The sequence below is a fragment of the Cololabis saira genome, chromosome 12, assembly GCF_033807715.1.
Source record: "Cololabis saira isolate AMF1-May2022 chromosome 12, fColSai1.1, whole genome shotgun sequence".
NCBI lineage: Eukaryota > Metazoa > Chordata > Actinopteri > Beloniformes > Belonidae > Cololabis > Cololabis saira.
The window spans coordinates 36,737,957-36,754,693 of record NC_084598.1 but is presented as its reverse complement, the minus strand read 5'-3'; the positions used below and the strand labels follow the sequence as shown (position 1 = coordinate 36,754,693).

The 16,737-nt window shown below is 40.4% G+C and overlaps 1 protein-coding gene across 6 annotated transcripts in view; it reads right to left on the bottom strand.

Annotated features, from left to right (window-relative positions):
• Positions 1 to 16,737, bottom strand: part of ptpn11b (protein tyrosine phosphatase non-receptor type 11b) — a 98,179-nt gene that overhangs the window by 29,966 nt on the left and 51,476 nt on the right. For 4 of the 6 annotated variants that reach the window (XR_009783859.1, XR_009783858.1, XM_061736766.1 and 1 more), the window contains exons 7-15: positions 15,341 to 15,437; positions 15,017 to 15,108; positions 14,093 to 14,248; positions 9,922 to 10,053; positions 7,949 to 8,103; positions 4,338 to 4,405; positions 4,098 to 4,249; positions 2,937 to 3,037; positions 2,710 to 2,841 (exon numbers count right to left, since the gene is read on the bottom strand). Coding sequence is in view for 4 of the 6 variants with exons in the window: in XM_061736766.1 (XP_061592750.1) it covers positions 2,754 to 2,841; positions 2,937 to 3,037; positions 4,098 to 4,249; positions 4,338 to 4,405; positions 7,949 to 8,103; positions 9,922 to 10,053; positions 14,093 to 14,248; positions 15,017 to 15,108; positions 15,341 to 15,437 (1,041 nt within the window). In the remaining 2 variants the exon portion in view is untranslated. The remainder of the gene's footprint in view (positions 1 to 2,709; positions 2,842 to 2,936; positions 3,038 to 4,097; positions 4,250 to 4,337; positions 4,406 to 7,948; positions 8,104 to 9,921; positions 10,054 to 14,092; positions 14,249 to 15,016; positions 15,109 to 15,340; positions 15,438 to 16,737) is intronic. The other 2 variants (XM_061736769.1, XM_061736770.1) reach the window with 1 other exon arrangement.

The window sequence follows — 16,737 nt, the reverse complement described above, 5'->3', positions numbered from 1 at the left end:
GTGGCACAAACATAAAAAGTGTCATTTCAAAACAGAAAGTGCACGTTGCATCTCTGACTCCCCGCCTGAAGAACATCTGCTAAGAACATGTTCTGATCCTGGTTTTTCCTGGTTTTACCAGGATGAGCTGCTCTGAGCAGAAGGGCCTTTAGAGACCTTTATATTCAGACTAATGTAGGTGTAGGGACTGCAATGTTTAATCCTCTCCTCCTTTAATTTGCATCACTTTCACTTATTGTTAGAAATATGACGTCATATAGTCTTGTTTGACTTTGTTTTGATGATAGTGATTGATTTCATGTGGCCACATTTAAGCAACACTAGGTGACGTTTCTCAGTTCTGGAAGAGAAAAGCCTGAATTATGGTTCTGTGTTAAATCGGCGCAGAACTTACGCCGTAGGGTACGGCGTAGGGTACGCAACGACGCGCACTTACGCCGTAGCTCTGCGTTGGTGTAACGCGGTACCATAAATCAGCCTAAAGGCTATGCTGCGCGTGTCGCGCTAAGCGGCTCCTCGGCTCTCCGGAGAGCCGTGCGAGGAGAAAACATCCCCTCCCGTCTTTACTAAACCGGTTTGCTTTGAAAAGAGTCCGTCGCGTGTAGCAACCGCGCGGATGAGCTCACGGCGCAAACAGGCCGAGTTTGGGAAAGTTAAAGCGGGGTGGAAGTGAGCGGCGGCCCGGACAGCAGCGCCGACATCAGCAGGGCCTATGATAATGCACACACGACAGCACGTGACTGACGTGTGTAACAGGGTGCGCTTGTTTTATGTCTCAGAGAAGGAGAGACGAGACGAGAGAGCGAGAAAAGTCTGTCATTTAATGCCCGCGGTTAAAAGCAAATGTATATTCGAATATTCCCGATAGAGTCATTTTGTACATCGCACAGAGTAGAAGCCGAGATACATCGACTATACTCGATATATCGCCCAGCCCTATTTGCACCCAGGTCTGGGGAATACATCTCCTCGTGTCTTTCCTCCCGGCTGGTCCGTCCCATTTCTTCCCGTGTCCCAGGTGAAGGACTTCTCTGGTGTTTTACCTCATATACCTGCCTGAGCAGTGCTTTTGTTTGATAAAATACTTGTAGGTTGGACCTCAGTCCCACGTTCCCTGACCTGGTGACAAAGCCGGGTTTCTTTAGGGCTCAAGTCGTCACCGAAGAGATCAGAGAAGTTGAGACATCAAAGTCTCCGAGCTGCACTCGTGAATCTGCACATGAATCAGAGTGGATCATCATCCAGATTCACCAAGCAGCGGCGAAGGTGCATCCCCATCCTGCACAACGACCCGCGGACGTGGCGCACGTTGGAAAAGGAGAGAGAAACCCGTCGTCGCGGTAACCAGAGACTTCTTTCCCAGGACTGATGAGTCTCCGGGGAGGTTTTTACTCTCTCAACATCGACTCAAGGTCTCAGAGAAACGTTAAAGCAACTCTGGACGGGAACGAATGTGACGTTTGACGAACTAATCAAAGCGCAGCGACCGCAGGCCGTCATCAAAACCAGAGTAAACTAAGTATTAGTGAGACTGTTTCTTATTTATTTCTCGTTTGGACAAAAATCCTCCGATTCATCCACTTTAATGACGCAGGGAGAGTCGAGATCGATTACAATCGTCATCTTTTCTCTTCTTCCTCCGTGCCAGCTCTGCTGCTCATTTCCAGCCCATAATATGAAACTCAACCATCAAAAGATTGTTATCTTTTCTACTTGCATGTGGAAATAATCAATTTGACTCAAATGAAACAGCTCGACAAATATTGGAAAAAAAAAAAATCACCCGAGTTTCAAGTTCAAGGGGAAACTTTGCAGCGACACATCAGCTCATATTTACATGTTTCCGACCGAAACTAGACACAAGTATCACAACTCGTACGAACAGCAACCTTTATTTACTTCCTTTCTATCACTATGAGCAGGAAAACAAGGCACTCACGGCTAGGCCTGTGTTGAAAAAATCGATTTCCCAATTCTAAATCGATTCTCTTATTAATTCCTAAAAATCGATTCATATGTCTAAAGATCGATTTTTTTTCTTTTTTTTTCTTTTATTTATTTATGTTTTTTATTTTTTTTTCATCATTACATTACAACTTTTGGTTATTTTTTTGTTTATCCCCAAAAAGGGAATGTTTTGTTGGACATGAGAATAACTGGTGCCATGTTTTTGCCTTTAAATATGTTTAAATGTATGAAAACATTAAAGTTTTCAGTTATAATTGCATAAATTGTCTATATTTCATTACTTTATATACTGTCTTGGGGTTACATTTGCAAAAAATGCTAAAAACCAAATGCTCAAACATTAAAAACCAAAATAGACCGAAAATGGAAAAAATAAAAACGGAATGTGGGAAAAAATAAAACCAATTTCATACGTCCTCTGTTTCCTCCCTGGATCTGTTTGGTAATTCTGCCCCACGATGTTTCTGAAAGCAGTTCTATCAGCATTCTGGGAGCTGATTGGTCCTTACAGCATCATTAGCTGCAATACTTGCTGTTTAATCTCAATATAATACTAGTAATAATATTTTGCATAACTACAGTCATATAATTCATGCAACAGCTCAAAAAACAGTTTTAATAACACTAACCCAAATCAATATCAGAATCGAATCAAATCAAATCTTGATAATCGATTCTGAATCTTAAGAATCGGAATCGAATCGATTCTTGACATTTGAATGGATCCCCAGCCCTACTCACGGCTCTGCAGGTCGGAGCGGAGCGAAGGTTCCGCCGCCGCAGCTTCACCTCCTCGTGTTGCTGCTGAAAGACGTCTGAGGACTTTTGAAGTTGATGTTCTCGTAGACGCTCGAGGAGTCGTCGTTCGTCATCCTGAAATCACAAAGAAGCAGCATATTCCTCCTCTTTAGCTCCACGTTCAGACGTTTATTCTTAACTTCAGTCCCGCCGCGGCGTGTTATACTCACACAGAGGAGGAGCGCGAAGATGTCATGTTGTGTTTGGACCTGGAGTTCGTCATCTGGGGGTATTTGATGTTGGAGTATTCCCTCTCTTTCATTTTATTTTTCTGTAGAGGACGAAGTTACAACAACGCAGATGTTGTGCTGCTGGTTAGAGACTAAACATGATGTAAATCAAAACACTTGAGAGAGAATGTGGTGATAAACGTGAGACTTTAGGCCTCCGATGAGACTCAATGATATTCCACTGATGTGGCCGTGTGGACGGGGTTTCTGCGGATAAACTATAAGTGGTTTTACCACAAAAAGAGCAATAAAATAAAGGTTTGTGGTGCTATTGTCATCCTGTCTCTGCAGAGGAGGAGAGTTCAAGTCCGCTGCTTCTTACACTCGCCTGTTTTGTCCTAAATATCAGGTTTCATGAAGTGCCCACCGACTTCCCCTCACCTGACATCCGTTAAGTCAACTTGTGCAGATTTTCTGATCACTAAAAAGTTAAATTTACCTCAGGTTGTCTGCACAAACACTCAAAATAACACCTGAATCTTATCAGAGGCTTGAAATAGCAGTTGACCTTGACGTTGTTCTGATCCCTAATGAAAGTTTACGCTCCTTATCCTCTAATAATAGACCTGGGGCTGATTTAGCTCCATGTTATTCCTTGAAACTAAAATTATACACTGCTGATATTATTTGTTGTCTATTAAGACCGTGAAGTAAATTAAAAAAAAGGATGATTAAACTTGAACTTGAATTCCATGGCCCTCAACTCTGGAACTCTTTAGATCGGTCTCTTAAGTTTGCATCATCCTTAAAAATGTTTAGGACCAGCTTGGTGGGGAATCTTTTATCTAGGCAAAATTAATAGGCTGTTCTAATTGAAATGAAATTGCCATTTTATGGATATTTTTGTTTGTGTGTTTATTGTGTTTTTCTTTGTTTCTTTTACCTTTTCTTTTTTCCTTTCTTTTCTTTTTCTATTGATTGATTTGTTTTGGTGATTTTGTATTGAGGGTGAGGATTTTTTATAAGCCCTTCGGGCTTCTTTTCCTCTCCTGCACAAATATTTGTCCTTGTATTGTTAATATAATAACTGTTTTATCATTGTGCATATGAATAAAATAAAATAAACTTCTAATTGAGCGCTGTTCCTCCTGCAGCCCCCACCTGCTCCTCCTCCAGCCTCCTCTGAGCTTTGTCGATGTGCTGCTTCACCGCCATGTAGATGAACTTGTACTGCGCCTCCGTCTGCACCATCCCCGACCGCTGCTGCCGGACCCGCTGGATGGTCTTGGGGATGTCGATGTCACAGTCCAGACCTGGTAACGCACCCAAAACCAAAAACGGACGCACGTCAGAGATTTAAAGTGAATCTCCTTGGGTTAGTTTCACGTCTCAGACTCTCACCTTGGCGGTTGATGATGTCGATGAGGATGTCGACGACGATGATGGTACCAGTTCTCCCGATGCCGGCGCTGCAGCGACAAAGGAAAAAGGTCAAAAGCATGTTTAGTTATGGCCCTTTTACACTAGTACCTACTCAGCCCGATTCAACTCGCCTTGCCTTGGTTTGGCGCTTTTCCACTAGAGGTCTGAAGTGCAGAGTAGATACTTTTTGGGTAACTACTCTGCTGAGCTTCTAAGCGGCTGAGTCGGGCTGTGACGTCATCACACTACAGGCCACCGATTGGTCGGGGGGTTGGAGTCAGACGTCTGAGTCAGGAGGCGGAAATCAGCGAAAGAGCGACTCTGACGGCTTCTTGTTCATTTTATTCTAGTGATGCACCGATTGTTCGGTAACCGAAATTGTTCGGCCGAAAATGGCAAAAAAACACTTTCGGTGTTCGGTGGAATAAGTGGGAAAAAAACGGAACATTAATAACGGCGTTGTAATATAAAGAAATAGACTGACCGCTCCTGTAACGTTGTGCACATGGATGTATTATATTAACGCGCACCACAAACATAAATCGTTGGCCAACCAAAAAGTAACCACATAAGAATTTTACCTAACATTCACCAGGAGGTGGAACCAAAACAACATAATGCTGGGAAATTAAAAATGTTTTCTTTTTTATGTTCAATAAATATTTTCTACCTTGTAATTTTGTAAAAGATTTGTTTCTTTGAAAAGCATGCCTAAATCAAATTTTGGATTTATGCAATAGTGAAAAAATTGGCAAAATAAATGAAAAACGAAGCGAAGAACCATGTTTGGTATTGTTCGGTATTCAGCCAAGTGTTTATTATTATTTTCGGTTTCGGCCACAAATTTTCATTTCAGTGAATCACTATTTTATTCAACCAGCAATGGCAGCACAAAAGTCTGTTTGGTGATCCAACTCTGAGGTGCAGATGTTCATAAACCTGGTGACTGAGGAGAGAATTAAAAATGGATCTAGACGGAGATAAGGAACGACCAGATCTACCAGGAGCTCTGTCACTTCATAGCTGCTCACGGCTCCAACTGACTTTTCAGCAGCCGAGACAAACTAAAAAAAAAAGGTGTCGCTGCTTCTCTCATTTTTTAACTTGATATCAAACACAAGCCACAGACCCAGCAGCACATCTATCATCTCCTCCAGGTTCTACATCTTTAGTGTTGTCTTCTCCGTTTAGACACAATCAAATACGTCACAGCAGCTTCACTCCAACCTCCTACTTCTCATCTGGGTATTGAAAAGAAACGAGGGCTAGTCGAGTCGAGTCTGGCTGAGTAGGTACAAGTGGAAAAGCGCCGATAAACCTGTGGCGACGAAGCAGCGGTGTCCAGGTAAGAACCCCCCCCATCCCCCCGCAAAATCGCTTGCATCCCATTCATTTTCAATGGAATGAAAGGAGGAGGGTTTATTGTCTGTGCAATGGATCATGGGAAGGTAAACCGTATGCAAATGAGGGACTGATTCCACACGTACGACGCAGAACATGAAAGCAGGTAGCAGCGATGAGTCACACGTGTGCAGTCCGCCGTCGTGTTTGAGTACGGGTTTCGGTGTCGCGTGGGTTCTGGAGGAAGACGTGTAAGAACAACAAAGCGGAAAAATCTGCTAGCGACCATCAGTGATGGCGATGAAGTAGACGGAAAAAAAGAAAGAACTGCTTCATGATCGACCCGATCCAATCAAACGTCCCGTGTGAGCTGGAAGAACCTGCTGAACGAGAAACTAGAAAACTAGAAACATCCACGCGAGCAGCTCCGACTGAGAGCAGGTGAACCAGAAAAGGCTGTTTCTGTTTCTGTGAGACATCAGTCTGTTAAATGTTAAAATGTTAAAACTTCCCGTCCTCCCAGTTTACCAAGATTTCTTGTGAGGAGTCGGAGGGAAGCTGCGACTTCTTCAGGGATTTTCCAACAACGGACGCAACAAATAAAACTGAACTGAAACTAAATAAATGACATTCTGACTGGATAAAATCATTTCTCTGAGTTCAATAACCTCCATGCCGTCGCTGCTGAAGCCTGACACAGCTTGAATGATGCATCAAACCTGCAGACGGGGGACTGTGGGTTAAACAGCGGCTCATATACTGAGGCTACAGTCCTCCTGCAGCGGTCGCAGGTTCCAATCCCGGCCTGCGCACCTTTGCTGCATGTCATCCCCATTCTCTCTCTCTCTCTACCCCATTCCTGTCTGCAACTTGAATAAAGAGCCCCAAAAAAACAAAAACAAAAAACCCCCCGCAGACTGTCTCTCGCTCCAGATTCTGTACCTGTGGAGTTGTGGTCCAACCTGGTCCACATCACCCCCGTTCTGGCCTCCCTTCACTGGCTCCCTGTGTCTTTTAGAATTAATTTTAAAATACTATTGTTTGTTTTTAAGTCACTAAATGGGTTGGCACCAAAATATATCTCAGACCTCCTACATGTTTACACTCCCTCGAGGTCTTTGAGGTTTCTGCTTAGTCAGGTCTTGTCGTTCCAAAAACCAGGCAAAAAACCAGGGGCGACCGTACTTTTTCAGCAGTAGCCCCTAAACTTTGGAACGAGCTTCCTCCCCACATCAAAATGGCCCCCACACTAGACATTTTTAAATCTCGTCTTAAAACTCATTTTTATTCTTTGGCTTTTAATCCAGCATGAGAGTTGTGTGGTCTCTGTCCTGTCTTTTATGTTTATGAATCACTGGTTGTTGTCTGTCTGCTGTGTTTTTATTTCGTGCTTTTATGTGCTCTTATCTATTTTACTCTTTTTTTAGTTTGTACCATTTTATTATGTCTTGCTTTACTCACTGTGCAGCACTTTGGTAACCTTGTTGTTTTTAAAATGTGCTATATAAATAAAATTGATTGGATTGGAACCTCTCGTCCGTCAAAGGGTCACATGACAATGACTGCGTTTACATGCAGTCAATAACCCTTTTAAAACCAGAATATTAGCAATAATATAATTGGTAAACACCAATAACCCCTTTGAATAACCCGAATTTGCTCAAATTCCGGTTTTTAAAAACTCGACCCCTGGGTTACTCCTTTTAAAACCAGAATATTGGGTCATGTAAACGCCAAACGGAATATCCCCATCAAACGGAAAATGAACTTTGTTTTCTGCGCATGTTCTTTTCGCAAGGAATCTTGGTCTTTTGAGTCCAGGAAGTTCTTATAAACACGACGAAACGCAAGACCAGGAGGAGACTAATCACTTCATAAATGTAATAAAGGATATGAACATTTTGGCATTTGTAGACGGTAGAAAGTACGGGGATAGCGAGATTTACAAGAAGGTGAGCGAAAAGTTGCGCGAAGCAGCATTTGTTTTGAATTTGGATACAGGAAGAAGAAGCAGAAATGATGGGTATTGTGTCATGATGTTCTCCGCGCGTCGCTGGTTTGATCCAGATATCCCAAATGATTAATCACCATGTAAACGGAATATTCTGAATGTTTCAGTAACCGGAATATGAGCAATAACCTGAATTTTGACTGCATGTAAACGTAGTCACTGTCTCTCGCTCCAGATTCTGTGGCTGATGAGTTGTGGTCCAACCTCTCGTCCCTCAAACCTTCTCCGTGAGTCGTACCTGCAGTGGACCACGATGGGCCCGGTGTCCGTGACGGTGCTCTGGGTTCGGTTCACCTCCTCCAGGAACCAGAGGACGCCGCCGGGCTCGTTGGGAACGCCGTGGTCCGGCCAGCTCAGGTACTGGAAGTGCCAGATATACCGCGGCGTCTCTTTCTAAAGACAGAAGAGAAGACGTGAAGTTATTATATATTTTGTGGCGTTTGCTTGGTGCCCGATGCAGAGAAGTGTTACAAGCTTTAATCTCCTCAGATAAATTGATTTCTACACATTTTTAAACAGTTCTGCTGATACGGATGCGTAAAAGCATAATTTTAACAAGTTCCAGGAACCATTTTCACTAGAACTTAGACAATGACACCTCGCGTTCGACTGGGACTATTTTCCCGGCTGTTGTGTGACTCGCGAGTTACAGTCGGTCACATGTCGGCAATAACGCTGGGATTGGACCAGTTCCACGCAGCATCACTTAATCCTCAAATGTGGTTTTCTCTCTTAGTATGACCAGGAAAACTCAAAAACCCTCCGTGCATTTGCATTCGCGACATCGGGTTTGGGTTATTGCAGCTCTCGTTCCCGTTGCGTGAACACTGACTGGTGCCAGAAAACATGTCACAAGAGTTCGTGTCCTCCCTGTCTGTTTGAGCATTCAGTTTGTGGTTTTAAACATCGTTTTTAACGCTTTTAAACTGAAAAGTCCGAACCCCCTTAAGGTTCTGGTCTCGCTGCACAAATTTAAACATTTTAAATGTTCTGCATGCGTCAACATCTGGCTGCAGATGTTATGGTCCCTCACTTCGTTTACCCTTCGTCATTTATCCTTCATTTTGGCGGTCTTTGATGGTTTTTGTTGATGTTTTGCGGCGAGTACGTAATCATGTTTCGAGTCTACTGTTGGTCCTGAGCCGATTACGTGATTTCTGAACGATCATAATTGGGTGAATATGATGGGGTTTTTGTCTGCAGCTTGGAAATATTCTAAATAACTTCAGCCGCTTCTACTGTTTGAAATTTGGGAAGTTTGCGTGATGGAAAGGACAGAGTTGCTTCCTTTTCTCTCTTTCTTTTTTGTGGATTGCCAAAGTTCTGTATCGGGACTCAAAATCAAATGACGCGGGAGCAAAAAAATGTGGTCAGGACGTCAGGACGTGTGCTTTGTGGTTATTACGGCCCGAGCACTGACAGTGCGAAGGCCCTATTGTATCTATAGATGTTCTCGTTCTTGTTTCCCTCGTTTTTATTTTCCTCATTTCCTCCGACGAAATGAGGGCCTTTTTGCCCCCTAAACATGCCCCAAAAGTCACCAAATTTTGCATGCAATCCAGGATATTTAATGGTTTGCATTAATGGGCGTGGCCTAACGGCTCAACAGCGCCCCCTAGAAAATTTTGTGCCTCAAGCCCCACAATACGGTTTGACGTACATGCACGAAAATCGGTACACACCTGTATCATGTCGCAACTTAAAGAAAAGTCTCTTGGCGCCATGGCCGAAACCGAACAGGAAGTCAGACATTTTGAATTAATCGTGTCATTTTGGCGCAATTTATGCCATTTCTTCAGCCGTTAATGTGGCCCGAACCGTAACGTGCACCCAGGTGTGTTATACATCAAAATGTGCATCTATATCCTGCAACGATGGGCATTACTTTTCTCTTTCAAAAGCGTTACCGTGGCGACGATAGACGCCAAAAAGCGCGCCCCCCTTCTTCTGTCGATATTTGATAGTTCCTACTTTCTGCCATAACTTTTGAATGGTTTGACATAAAGAGTCATGGGTGGTGTCATCGGACTTGGTTTTGAGTACTTGACCTTTATTGGTGAAAATTGCATGCACGGGTGCCCGTTCATCGCTGCTTGCAGCTTTTATTGAAGTTATTTTCCAACAAATAATGAATAAAGAACTCCCCAGCAGTAAGGTTCTAATATGCTGGATGATGTGACGGTCGGCGGGTCGGTTGGTGTCTCTCCCTACCCGGTCCAGACGCGTGACCTCCAGCTTCCTCAGGATGTAGTCCTGCGCCGGCCGCTCCTCCATGTTCCTCACCAGGACCTTCCCGAACTCCCGGGAGCCCTGCGGGTCGGGCCAGTACCGGACGCACTTGTTCTGGTTCACAGCAGAGCGGAGAGGGAGGGAGACGGGGGAATTAGACGGTCTGAAGAACCAGCTCATCTCAAGCAGCTTTCCAATCCGCTTAGCTGTCATACTATCCCTGCCCCCCCCGACCCCCATCATCCCTGCCACAGATCCACAAACCTGCCCTCTTTCTCTGAATCACTTACTCAGTAACCAGTGTGGTGAGCAAACATTATTATCTGGGAATAAAATCAAACCTCAATATTTACCGACCATGAAAAGAGTCAGAAAAGAACATTTTAATGAAAACTGAAACCTGTTCAGGGTATTATTTTATTCTCCTACCTGTTCTCCAGCAGATGTAACTATTAAAATTAAACTAAAAATAAAGACACTGACCTCGTTTCCAAAGTAAAAGTTGAATATATGAATGATTGATTACCTTGCAGCAAGTAGTTTAATGTTTTTATTTATCACCGTCAGTTTGTGTTGCTTGATTATAGAGGACAGATAAAAATAAAGAAAACAAATGAGTAAAAAATAACATAAAAGTCATTTAAGTAACCAACTGTTTGAGTCAAGCGGTTCTGTTTTATTGATGATATTGATCTCTTGTATGTATTGGTGTGGATCGCTTTTAATCTGCACTGTTGTAAATGTTTTTTATGTCTGTTGAGGACCTGCAGGTGAAAACTCACCTTTCTTGGCTACTTATGGTATATTTATACTGTCTGTTTCAAATAAATGCACACAGAAAAAAAAAAACAAAAAAAAAAACAACAAGCTTTAAGCTGTTTTTGTGAAAACATGCTAAAGTTCTCAGGCTCAGTGTCAGAAAACACTTGTATTACCACTTTAGCACTACGATATTTGGCAACTGATGGTTTATACTGATTTTAGACAGTTTATACTATTTATGCTTTGATTCAGGCAGGGATGGAATCTAAGATTATAAAAGCGCCAGGTTTCTCACAGAGGAGCCAATTATCAGTATTCGTCCAACATCTTAGCACACAGTCCTTTTTTTGTTTACTGTGCAAAGACAAAATACGCTCAAACCCACACAGGACAAGAAGCGATAGAGATGCATGACTCCGCAACGCATCTTAGTTCTGCATGAGCCTCAATCCAGAGGTCAGATGGTTGGTGCTGGTTTAAGACCGTTTAGAACAATGGACCAAGCATTTTTTCTTTGTAAAGGGCGCAGCAAAGTAGCTCAGCAGGCAAGCCAAAGCTGCAATCTACAGCTTTGAATCTAAGGATTGTTCAAATTCAAATTCAATTTAAAAGTAAATTCAAAAATGGTTAATTTCCCTGAAGTCTCTTAAGGCAGCAAAGACCTGCTGTAGTGGTCTATGTTGCAACTGATCTGAAGATGCCTCTGGCTGAAGACGCCCCGTCGCTTAGTGTGATCTGCAACACTGTTCAAAATTAAAGCCATCCCATGTAGTAATCCCACTTCTGACCACAAGAGGGCTCATAGAGCTTCTGTGTGAGCTGCAATGTCTTGTAATACCATGGTAATTAGGCCTGTGTTGAAAAAAATCGATTTTCTGATTCTAAATTGATTCTCATATTAATTCCTAAAAATCGATTTGTATGTCTAAAGATCGATTTTTTTTTTATTTATTTATTCTTTCATCATTACATTTTTCCTGGTAAACTTTAATCCCAGTAGTCACATCATTTAAGTCACACATGCGTGTGTTGTGGAACTATCAAACAATGAACAGCCGTAGCGTTAACAAAACTCCTGAACTAAATGAACTTTTCTTTAGAGAAAATGCTGGACATTTCAGCTTAAATTTTTAAATGTTATATTAGTATGAAGTTCATATTATCTTTATTTACTATAGCTTGTTTGGTTTCTCTGTTATCGGACACAGTTTGTCATGAAATACCTGAAAAGTCCCGGGTGCTTCATGGCAAGCTGTGTGTCTGGTGACAGAATAAATCAGCCAAGCTAAAATAATTTTTTTACTGCTTGAGCTGTTGCAATTTCTTTCTTTTTTTGCACTTTAAATGGATATTAAAAGGCCTATTTGAGTTATTTATTTGTTAGTTATTTCACAATAATTATTGTGAAATTGTCATTTCACTATTTTACAGTCATATAATTCAGGCAACACTAACCTAAATCAATATCGAATCTGATCGAATCATATGGTGATAATCGATTCTGAATCTTAAGAATCGGAATCGAACCAATTCTTGACATTTGAATCGATATACCAGCCCTAATGGTAATACCATAGCATGGCCTTCGTTGTGTCTTCTGGCAGGAGCTAACATATTTTGTGATATGATGCCTCCATGTGGTTACTACATAAAGTGGCTTTAACTAGGATTGTCCCGATCAGGATTTTTTAACTCCCGATCCGATCCCGATCACTTGAGTTTGAGTTTGATCTGCCGATCCCGATTTTTCCCGATCCGATCACTTTTTTTGGCTCCCGATACATTTCCGATCAGATACATTTTGGCAATTAATTAAAAAAAATAAAAGTTTATTTTATTGTCCACTGGAGAACAACATGGACATTTATTTCTTTTCACTGACTGCATCATTGGATCAAAACAAAGCTTGTCAGCTCTGGTGCCACAAAATGCAGAAACATGTAATTGTAAACTAAAAACAAGAAGTGCAGAATAGTGCAATAACAAAAATAAATACATTTAACTTCAAAAGAGGTAGTTGAATGACATCCAGTCAAACTCACAACACAAGAAAATTAAAATACTTTTTGGCTTTTTGACCTTAGTGCAACATTCTGAATGGCATGAAATGAATAGCAGCAGCTTAATGCAACATGAACATATATAAAATGTCACAATTCAAACATGTAAACCATGTTAGTTTCGCTTACTTTGTCACCGTCGGCCGGCGGCCGGAAGTGACGTTAAATGCAATGATATATAAAACGATTTAATATATATTAAAAACATTAATAACTAGGTATGTCCCGATACTTTTCCCGACACTAGCTTTAACTAAATGTATCAGCTATAGGTAAGACATTTGCTGGCTCTTTACCTTGCTTCATGAAGAAAACACTATAAAAACAGATGCAGAGATGGAGATGCATCCAGATATTCGGTCTACTTTCTCTGCACGCAACTGAGAGCGTACCCACCCCCGACCACCGACATCCGGCCACACACAGATTGTGCAGCTTCATCAGGTCTCATGAAGCAGCTTGCTTGTTTGATATTTCGGAATATATAACTAACCTCTGCAGTCGCCATGAACGTTCAAGATAAAAGTATCTGCAGAGTTGGGTAGTAACGAGTTACATTTACTCCGTTACATTTACTTGACTAAGTTTTGGGAAATTTTGTACTTTTAGGAGTAGTTTTGGATCACTATACTTTTTACTTTTACTTGAGCAGATTTGTGAAGAAGAAACTGTTTCTCTTACTCCGCTACATTAGGCTACGTTGAGCTGTTACTTTTCTTTTATCCCTTTTATCCGCGTACGTGTCAATCTCATGACATCACTGAGTGATTCTTTGGGAAAAATGTTTGTTTTTGCATGTTTTGTCACATTTACACAGACTCAAACACACACAGAGTTTCTATGAGTTCATGTTTGTTCTAGTTCTGCCTGGTTAAAAAAGAAAAGTACAAAGGCTGGAAATTTTGTGCTACTTGTGCTTAATTTATTTTTTTATTCTGTTATTATTTTATTTATTAAAGTACTTGAATTCACTTTAAGATTTTCAATTTAAGCTATTTTTTATTTTTTATTAATTTTAATTTATTTTATTATTTTATTGATTTAATTTGCCTGAAGATGATTATTTTGTACTTTTGTCTGTTTGAATGGTTGTGTTAAAAAAATAAATCAGACGTTACTCAACAGTTACTCAGTAGTTTTTTCACCAAGTACTTTTTTACTTTTACTCAAGTAATTATTTGAATGACTACTTTTTACTTCTACTTGAGTCATATTATTCTGAAGTAACAGTACTTTTACTTGAGCACAATTTTTTGCTACTCTACCCAGCTCTGTTATCTGTCACGTCAGTGACGTCTCTGCAGGACTGGATCTTTCTGTAAAGCTCTCACCCTGCCACGCTCCATCTCCTTCGTAGTCATGACGATGACGTGTGTGTTCTCCTGATACACCATCTTCCAGAAGTCTATGACCGTGTTCTGCAGGCAGCCCTGGGTGGCGATGAAGACTTTGCCCTCCATCACATGGCGCCCGTCTTCATGCATGCTCTGCAGGCGTGGGACAGTGAGGCGAGGGGTTTTCATGAGACATCGTCAGAGGTGTCAAGTAACGAAGTACAAATACTTTGTTACCTTATTTAAGTAGAAATTTTGGTTATCAATACTTCACTGGAGTAATTACTTTTCATTTTACTCCTTACATTTTCACGCAATTATCTGTACTTTTTACTCCTTACATTTTAAAAACAGCCTCGTTACTCTATTTTATTTCGGCCTTTGAAAAAAAACTATCCAGTTAAATTGCTCCATCCGGATAGAGTGAATTTGGTTGTGGTTGTTTCAGATGTTCTTACAGTTTTGTTCTTACATCCGTTCCCTCAGATTCCTGCAACTAAACTTGGATGTACATTCCAATAAAGGTTAGGATAAATGATAACATGCCTCTGAAGTTTGACTTTTTGCACCATTACAATACTTATAGGCAACTAGTCATCATATCTTCTGCTCTCTGAAACACATGTTAATGCTCAATAGTACACATATATGGTTCTTTAATATATTTGCATTATAGTAAGATGCATTCATTTTCAATGGCTTTTTTCCCCCTTACATTACTTTTACTTTTATACTTTAAGTAGTTTTGAAACCAATACTTTTATACTTTTACTTGAGTAAAAAACTTGAGTTGATACTTCAACTTCAACAAGAGTATTTTTAAACTCTAGTATCTATACTTCTACCTGAGTAATGAATGTGAATACTTTTGACACCTCTGGACATTGTGTAATTCTGTTGAAACTAAATGCTTTTACCCACAGAGAGACTCACTCTGATGTAGTTGGCGTTGATGTAGTCTGAACCGGGAACGTCTGGATCCGTCTCCCTGATAACAACTCTGGTCGTGTCGACTGAAAACGCAAAGTTAGACGCGTTAATACGCAAATGCTGACAGTTTCCTGAGCTCATGCAAATTCAAAATGTCAGTTTAGAGGTTGCGGGTCAATCAAAGCTAAAAATCTTCACGGCCTGCTCGGGTCTATGTGTTGTTTCCTGTCTGTTTTTTGCTGGTTTTTTTGTTTTGTTTTCGTCTTTTCCACAGGAAGCTGGAGGCAGGAAACGGCAGGTTGCTGCGTGACTTACAGGGGAGGATATTCTTGTATCTGTTTTTACTCTTGCTTTCGGGCCGCTGGCCTTCTTTCCGGGGATACAACAGCTTACACTCCTGCTGCTGAAGTACCTGGCAGAAAAAGGAGAAGAAAAAGGCTTGTTTTTCTGTCTGTTGCTGTCATTCTGAAAGGGGATTAAGGAGGTTTGGACAGGAACCAGACCGGGTGTCGCACCGGACCGAAACCAGTGAAGAACTTAAGATTCAGAGACAAACAGGAAGCGTTTGTCCGTTTCCTTCAACTGCTCTGCATTTATACTCGTTAAAAGAAGAAAAACAGAACTAAAATACACTTTCTAATGATGTACTAATAATTAAAAAAAACAAACATGCATACTTTGGTTTGGTTTAGTGTGCCTGTATGTATATGTGTGTGTGTATATGGTTTTATTTAATTATTTATTGGTGAATTCTGGATATAAGCATAGAAATCAAACAGGAAGGTTCCTATAAGGGCAATTAGACGGAGAAGGGGTATGAATAAATAAGTTTTGCTTCTTCATAACCCTTTTCAGACAATTTGCATCAACCAATGTCATATCTGAAGGTATAAATACTTACAAGTTTATTCAATTGGAAATTTTGTTTATATTATTTTTCTATTACATACACATTTATATATATATTGTGATGATGAGCATAGTGAATAAAAATTGGTTCTGGTGGTGAAACTGTTGGTAAATACTGTTTACCAATCACTTTTGTGGTAATTGTGTGAAATAAATTAAGAATTCATTCATTCCTACTTCCCTACAATCCTAGAATTAATCAATTAACTTCACCCTGGATGTGTCATATTTGACTTCTCTTCCAGCCTGATTATTAAAAACATACAAAAATAATTGAAAACAATAAAAAAATGAATAAATAAAGAAAGGAAAAAAAATATTCATAAAATGATCCTATTTATTCATAATGATGTGGAAATTATAATTTAAAAACTGTTGGAGATAAAAAAAAAACATTTTTTTTATTTCAATATATAATAAACACAATTTACTCCAATTAAATTTAAAAAAAAAGCTTTCTTTATCAATTCAAATCAATTTAAATTAAAGAATAAAGAAGAAAATAGGATTTTCTGTGCATTATTTGACATGTTAAGCATTAAAGGGTCACGTGCACCCGTAAAAACAGAAATAAATACGGCGTATACCGAAAAAAGTCGCAAATAAACTGCAACTAGCAACTTTATATGTGAATCTATGTGACAATTACATAGAAAATAGTGAACTTAAAACATTTAAAAGTCAGTGTTGAGGGTGTATTTGTAGAAAAGATTAGATCAGTTTCCCTTGGTCTTACACAGAACCTCAACTAACAAAACATTTACACACCAAACCTTTTAAATGACTGACATTAGCTGCCGCTT